This window comes from Megascapheus bottae, chromosome 3, assembly GCF_031878675.1.
Source record: "Megascapheus bottae isolate mThoBot1 chromosome 3, mThoBot2.hap1, whole genome shotgun sequence".
NCBI lineage: Eukaryota > Metazoa > Chordata > Mammalia > Rodentia > Geomyidae > Megascapheus > Megascapheus bottae.
The window spans coordinates 69197985-69205442 of record NC_143511.1 but is presented as its reverse complement, the minus strand read 5'-3'; the positions used below and the strand labels follow the sequence as shown (position 1 = coordinate 69205442).

The following is a 7458-nucleotide window of genomic DNA, read 5'->3' as shown; positions in this document are numbered from 1 at the left end:
ACAAGTACTGTGTGCAGAGATGAGGGCGAAAACATTTCCCGGCTGGAAAATTACTGATCCCGCTAAGAGGAGAGGTGGGGGCGGGGCCCAGCGTGCTCATAACGACCCCGCTTTTCCTTTCCTCCCCGTGGGCCAGGGCAGAGGCTGCGGGGCCTCGGTGGGCATTTGACACGGGTTACCACCCAGCCGCTCCCCTTTCCCGGCACGGAGCCACATTCCAGTCAAGCGCCCCCACCGACCCCCCCCCACGCGCGCCGGTGGGTTCCACCTGCCCCCGGCCCAGGCAGAAGCGAGTGAGTTGTGTGACCTTTACCTCGCCTTTTCACCTCGTTATGACTCAGTTTTCTCATCCATAAAGTGGACAGGAGAGCGCGTAGCTTGTAAAGTGCTTTGAGATGCCAGGTTGAAAGGTGTCTACGCGCCTCGGGTCCCCAAATAAACCTTTCCTTCCATCCTTTTAGGAGCTAAAGCTCAACTCCAGTTCCCCAGCCTGGCTGCTCTGCGCCGGTGGCAGGAGCCGAACCCTGCCGGCTTTTTGAGGTTCTTTTCTCCCCCACCCCCCCCGGTGTTGGGCACCCGCCTCCTCTCTATCCCCTCCCCACCGCACCCCACCCACACCCCACAGGAGCCCCGCGAGGAGGATCGGAGTGAGACCAGGCCCAGCAGGGAAGGGCACAGCGGGGCGGGAACCCGGCTTCGGAGTGCGTACGAGGGAGGGCGGGCTCGGGTGAGTCACACGGATAATCGCGCTCTCCTCTTGCGCGCGCGGACGACGCGGCGAGCGCGTAACCCGAGCCGAAGTAGGGGCGCGCCGCATTCTCTCAGCTACTACCAGCCATCTGGATCGCGGGCCTCGAACCCACGGGACCGACTATGGAGGCGTGGAGGGTCCCCGTCGCGCCGCAATCAGACCAGTACCGGGCTCCCCGCACCCCGCGCCCCAAGCCGGAGACGCCGCAGCCACCACCGCCGGCGTCAGCGCGGCTCCAGCCTGCCAGCTGCCGGGTTGGCGTCACGGCCCAGCCCAGCCCGGCCCGGCCAGGCCCCGCCCCGCCCGCGCCCCTCCTTCTCCCCCGCCCCCACGTGCGCGGAGTTTGTTTATTTAGCTGTCATGGCAACGCGCGGGGGGCCGCGGGAGGGCGGGGAGAAGAAAGAGAGGGGCGGGGCCTGACGGCGGACCGGGGCTCGCAGCGGGAAGGAGGCGGGGGTAGGCGCTAGCCGAGAAGTTATAAAGTAAGAAGCGCGCGGCGGCCGCCGGCAGTTCCCCGGCCCCAGAGAGCGAGCGCGGCTGCGGGCGCGCGGGGAGCAGAGGCGGTGGCGGGCGGCGGCGGCACCCAGAGCCGCCGATTGCCCCTCCCCGCCCCTCTGGCCCCCCACCCACCTACCCGCCCGTGGCCCGCGCCCATGGCCGCGCGCGCCCCGCGCAGCCCCCAGGACTCCGCGCCCAGCGCCGCCGCCCAGCTCGCAGCTCCGCGCCACCGCGGCCATTCTCACCTGGCGGCGCCACCCGCCCACCGCCCTGGCCACAGCCCCTGCGCCGACGACGACAGCCGCAGCGGCCGCGACCGCGGCGGGGGACACTGCTGAGCGGAACGGAGCGCAGCCTGCCCACCGGACCTAATTGCTCGCCTGGCTGATTGTTTTGTTTTTTTAAATAAGAGTTTACAACTTTTCTAAGAACTTTTGTATACAAAGGAACTTTAAAGAAAAAAAAAACATCTCCAATATATATTTAATCCAAAGAAGAAGACTCTCGGGCAGTTTGGTTTTTTTGTTTTGTTTTGGGTTTTTGTTGTTTTTTTTCTTTGGCTTGGGGCTTCGTTTCTAGATTATTATTTTTTAATACTTCGGTGACTGGGGTTCGGGTATCCCCGCTTCTTCGGACTCCGGAGGACCTTCTTGGCCCCCTCCCACATTAATGAGGTAGGTAAGATGCCGGGTTTGAGGGGGGGATAGGGAAGGGGTGAGGACCCGGAGGAGGTCCCTGACTCGTGCCTCCCTGTGCCCGCCTGATCCGCAGGCAGCCACCTGGCGAGTCTGACATGGCTGTCAGCGACGCCCTACTCCCGTCCTTCTCCACGTTCGCGCCCGGCCCGGCGGGAAGGGAGAAGACACTGCGCCCAGCAGGTGCCCCGAACAACGTGAGTGTGGGCCCGGGACTTCCGATGGGTGAAGCGGGGGTTTAGGCGGAACCCGATTTTTTTTTGGGGGGGGGGGAGTAGGAGCAGGGATCACCCAGAACCACCCCGGGAAGGGACTGGGACTGGCAGGCAGGCAGGCTTTAGGATGACTTCCCGGCTCGGGGCTGGATTGAACGTGCCGTGTGTGGTCTCGGCGCCGCGGTGCCGCCAGGGGCGCACAGCGGTTCCCCACTTGTCTCAGGGACGGTAGGGTGGGCGCGTGCGGGCCACCCGGGCTGGGGAGGAGGCCAAGTCCGGAGCCACCGGCTATGGCTGGGGTGAGCCTTAGGGGGGGGGCGTAGGCGGCCGGGTGGCCAGGGTGCCCCAATTCCGCGGGCGCCTGGAGCGTCCCCGGGATCCGGCGAAGGAGGAGTTGGGCTGGGGAACGGTGGCGCTCGTTCCCACGTAGGCGAGCACACACCCCGCCACTCCTCTTGTACCCCGGCGTTGGCTGCGATCTCAGCGTTGTCATCTTGGTTCCCCACTCCCTCATCTGGGAGATGCTGGGGCGGCGTTTCTCCCCGGCCCGCGTCGGTACCTACAGTCAGGGTGCTGGCAGCCGGGGACCACGACTAACGGCCTCTCTCGCGCCCGGTCCCCTCCGCAGCGCTGGCGGGAGGAGCTCTCCCATATGAAGCGACTTCCCCCGGTGCTTCCCGGCCGCCCCTTCGACCTGGCGGCCACCGTGGCCACGGACCTGGAGAGTGGCGGAGCCGGCGCGGCGTGCGGCAGTAACAACAACCCGGCCCTCCTCCCCCGGAGAGAGACGGAGGAGTTCAACGACCTCCTGGACTTAGACTTTATTCTTTCCAACTCGCTATCCCATCAAGAAGCGGTGGCCCCCACCGTGTCGTCGTCAGCGTCCGCCTCGTCCTCGTCCTCCCCGTCGAGCAGCGGCCCCCCCAGCGCACCTTCCACCTGCAGTTTCAGCTACCCACTCCGGGCCGGCGGGGACCCGGGGGTGGCGCCGGGCGGCTCGGGAGGCGGCGGCCTCCTCTATGGCCGGGAACCCGCGCCCCCTCCCACGGCTCCTTTCAACTTGGCGGACATCAACGACGTGAGCCCCTCGGGCGGCTTCGTGGCCGAACTCCTGCGGCCCGAATTGGACCCGGTGTACATTCCGCCGCAGCAGCCGCCGCCGCCGCCACCACCAGGTGGCGGCTTGATGGGCAAATTCGTGCTGAAGGCGTCGCTGAGCGCCCCCGGCAGCGAGTACGGCGGCCCGTCGGTCATCAGTGTTAGCAAAGGCAGCCCGGACGGCAGCCACCCGGTGGTGGTGGCGCCCTACAGCGGCGGCCCGCCGCGCATGTGCCCCAAGATCAAGCAGGAGGCCGTGGTCTCCTCGTGCACCGTCGGCCGGCCCCTGGAGGCCCACTTGGGTGCCGGACCCCCGCTCAGCAACGGCCACCGGCCCGGCGGCGGCGGCGGCGGCGGCGCGCACGACTTCTCCCTGGGGCGGCAGCTCCCCAGCAGGACTACCCCGACCCTGAGTCCCGAGGAACTGCTGGCCAACAGGGACTGTCACCCCGCCCTGCCGCTGCCCCCAGCATTCCATGCCCATCCCGGGCCCAACTACCCACCCTTCCTGCCCGACCAGATGCAGTCGCAGGTCCCGCCGCTCCATTACCAAGGTCAGTTCCCCGGCCAGGGGTGGGGGGTGGGGGTGAGAGGAGGATGGGAGGGAGGGCTCGGGGAGAGAGGGGGAGGGGGCTTGGGGAACTCGGTTCCCCTCCCCCCACCCCACCTACCCCCGGAGCCCACGATAGCAATGTTGACCTCCGCCTTCTTCAACCCCTCTTTAGAGCTCATGCCACCCGGTTCCTGCCTGCCAGAAGAGCCCAAGCCGAAGAGGGGAAGGAGGTCGTGGCCCCGGAAAAGGACGGCCACCCACACTTGTGATTACGCGGGCTGCGGCAAAACCTACACCAAGAGTTCTCATCTCAAGGCGCATCTCCGAACCCACACAGGTAGGAAGGGGTGGGGCTGGGGAGGCGAGGACCGGTGGGGAGAGGGAAGGGGGGGGTGTCCTCACCTCTCTGGGGCACTGTGTAGCCTTGGACTCTCGTTTCCTGAGTGTATCTCCTTAATCTCCTGGGATCACAGAGAGAGGAGTGGGGGGGTGGGGGGCAGGACAGCAAACTGGCGCCTGCTTTTTTGCCCAGGAGCCTTTTGCTTGATGGATGGTATCTGTGCTTAAATGCGCAGTTTCGTTAGGCCCTTAAAAGGCAGGGAGATTACCGGCGCAGGTGGGCCTCTCTTCTTCCCTTGGTAATCAAGAAATTATACTGTGCAGTGCAGGGATATGATGGCTTTAAAAAGTCAGTCCTTCGTTTTCTGGATTGTTTTCACTGGTGGTTCCGTGTATATACATTTCTCCTTTAAAAAAACAAAGATCTTACCCTTTTTAATCATTAGATTTTTATTTTACTGCTTATGACAGGGAAATTTTGGATTGATTATCAATGTAAACAAAAGGTGGAAGGCACGAATCTGAGCCTCCTAGAAGAGACCCTTGAGCAGCTAGCAAGACCCCACCCCCATCACAAAAAATTTTAAGATTGTTACTGTAGAAAGTCTCCATATCATAGAAGCAGATGCATGTAGTTGTTTTTGACGTATTCATTAACACTGGAATGTGTGTGCTGGAATGTTAGCCACCTGTGCAGTTTGAGAGCCAATTGTAATGGGATAGGTTGTTGGTGCCAGGGTTGGGGCCTGTATGTCACCAGTGATTTACTAAGGTGGTGGTTTGGCTCCCAGTGAAAACACGAGGAGTGAAAAGATTGGCTCTGTTGAAATGTAGAGATGTAAGAGGTGTGTGTGGTTCTCCTAAAATGAGCAACTGGCTTATTTCTGTTGATCTGAAATATAATACGATCCTTTGTGGTGGCAAAAAGTCATTGCTGGGATTTTGCAGAAGTGAGGTACACGGGGAATTGGCTTTTACTGTCCTTGCATGGCTTTCATCATGTTGTTTAATTGTTATTTCCCCTTTTCTCTGTACAGGTGAGAAACCTTATCACTGTGACTGGGATGGCTGTGGGTGGAAGTTTGCCCGCTCTGATGAACTGACCAGGCACTATCGAAAACACACGGGGCACCGCCCCTTCCAGTGCCAGAAGTGCGACAGAGCCTTTTCCAGGTCGGACCACCTGGCCTTACACATGAAGAGGCACTTTTAAATCCCAGACAGTGGATAGACACGACGACCCACACTGCCAGAAGAGAATTCAGTATTTTTTTACAACCCTTTCACATTGTCTTCCCGTGTGGGGAGAGCTCAGCTGGCAAAGCACTACAATCATGGTCAAGTTCCCAACAAAGTCAGCTTGTGATTGGATAATCAAGAGAAAGGAGGAATCCAAAAGACAAAAAAAAATTAAACAATAAAACACACACAGAAAAAAATCAAAGAACAGATGGGGTCTGAGACTGGATCTTCTATCATTCCAATTCTAAATCAACTTGAATATGCCTGGACTTACAAAACACCGCAATGGGGGTGACTGGAAGCTGTGGATATCAGGGTATAAATTAGATCCGTCAGTTGGGGGGGAGGGGGAAAAGGGAAGACCAGAATTCCCTTGAATTGTGTTTCAGATGCAATATAAATATAAAGATCACCTTGTATTCTCTTTGCCTTCTAAAAGCCATTATTCAGTTAGAAGAAGAGGAAGAAATTTCAGGTACAGAATATGTGTTCTAATAGCCTAAACGATGGTGCTTGGTGAGTCTTGGTTCTAAAGGTACCAAAAGAGGAAGCCAAAGTTCTCAAACTGCTGCATACTTTGACAAGGAATCTATTTTTGTCTTCCGATCTACATGTATGACCTAAGTCAGGTAAATTATACCTGGTTTACTTCTTTTAACATTTTTTTTATGCAGACAGTCTGTTATGCACTGTGGTTTCAGATGTGCAATAATTTGTACAATGGTTTATTCCCAAGTATGCCTTAAGCAGAACAAATGTGTTTTTCTATATAGTTCCTTGCCTTAATAAATATGTAATATAAATTTAAGCAAACTTCTATTTTGTATATTTGTAAACTACAAAGTAAAAAAAATTGAACATTTTGTGGAGTTTGTATTTTGCATACTCAAGGTGAGAATTAAGTTTTAAATAAACCTATAATATTTTATCTGAACAACGATGTCACTGTTTTATTTTTATCTTAAAAATGCATGCAAACAAATTTCAGTTGAAACTAGAATACAGAGCACTAAAAAGCCAACTTTATCTTATTGCAGGGAAGGCTAGTACTGGCACTTGAGCAACTCAGGGCCTGAGTGCTGCCCTTAGCTTTTTTACTTAAGGTTGGCGCTCTACCACTTACGCTATGGATCCTACTTCTGGCCTTTTGGTGATTAATTAGAAATAAGTTTCCTATGGACTTAAAATTTTCCTCCCCAGGCTGGCTTCAAACTGATTCTCAGATCTCAGCCTCCTGAGTAGCTACCCACTGTATCTTGATAACTTATAAAAGACTTGTTTTAAAATGCTATTTCATTTTACAGGAAGTACCACAGTTGGGTACTGTTTACAAATCTATAAAACTAGGTACTTTCCTCCCGGGAATGTCATTTTCTAGGTAAAAACAGCTCTATTCTTTAATTTGCTCAGTTTTAAGAGTATTCCATCGGTAAACATACAGTTCCTGTTTCACAGCTTAAAAAAAAAATGGAATGGTTTGTCTTTATTTTAAAAGAAAATGAAATTGCAGTTTTCAGTGGAGGCTGGCTTTGCATTCCCCAAAGAATTAAAAAGAGTAACAAAAGAAATTTCCCCAGGCAAAGCAACCCAAGGAATATAGTTCCACAGCGCCCTCCTGAGGACTGAAGGCTTTATTTAGGCTGTTTCATTCCCTTAAGGGAAACAGTGTGTAGCAGATTAATTTGAAAACTTCAACAGTCTTGAAGACAGGAAAACAGACAAAATAATTTGATTGCGGTGGGGATTGCTGGGTGTATTCATGAGCCAAACCCCTGGAGAAGTAGCAAATCCTGCTCTCCCTCCTCCCCTACACACACCTACTCAAGTTCTTAAACCCCTTTGTAAAGTTAAAAATGTAGGTGGTGACTTTATATATGTGTGGCAGCATTTACCTTGCTGGAAGTTTGTAGCTATTTACATAGCATTTATTCAATGTTAAAAAGGAACGGTCATAACCTCAAAGAGATTGTAGAAAATTTATTTGTAGCTCTCGCAAGATGGAAAAAGCAACTGTGTTAGCTAGTTGACACTTTTAACACAATGATCTATGTGACTAATAAGAGCAAG

At 55.2% G+C, this 7458-nt stretch overlaps 1 protein-coding gene across 2 annotated transcripts; it reads left to right on the top strand.

Annotated features, from left to right (window-relative positions):
- The first annotated feature begins 1187 nt into the window (after positions 1-1187).
- Positions 1188-6328, top strand: Klf4 (KLF transcription factor 4). Of its 2 annotated transcripts, XM_090330389.1 has the most exons (5): positions 1198-1923; positions 2021-2141; positions 2788-3811; positions 3983-4147; positions 5187-6328. In XM_090330389.1, exons 1-5 carry the CDS (start codon positions 1919-1921, stop codon positions 5360-5362), a joined length of 1491 nt encoding a protein of 496 aa, XP_090186515.1. In that variant the 5' UTR covers positions 1198-1918; the 3' UTR covers positions 5363-6328. The 2 variants fall into 2 exon arrangements, with proteins under 2 accessions (XP_090186514.1, XP_090186515.1); XM_090330388.1 differs by having other exon boundaries at positions 1188-1923; positions 2788-4147.
- The last annotated feature ends 1130 nt before the right edge of the window (positions 6329-7458 follow it).

Bases quoted from the DNA above. Each gene is read 5' to 3' on its own strand.
- Klf4 (XM_090330388.1), top strand. The intron at 2,142-2,787 runs GTGAGTGTGGGC...TCCCCTCCGCAG, and splicing joins CAGCAGGTGCCCCGAACAAC to CGCTGGCGGGAGGAGCTCTC. The intron at 4,148-5,186 runs GTAGGAAGGGGT...TTCTCTGTACAG, and splicing joins GCATCTCCGAACCCACACAG to GTGAGAAACCTTATCACTGT.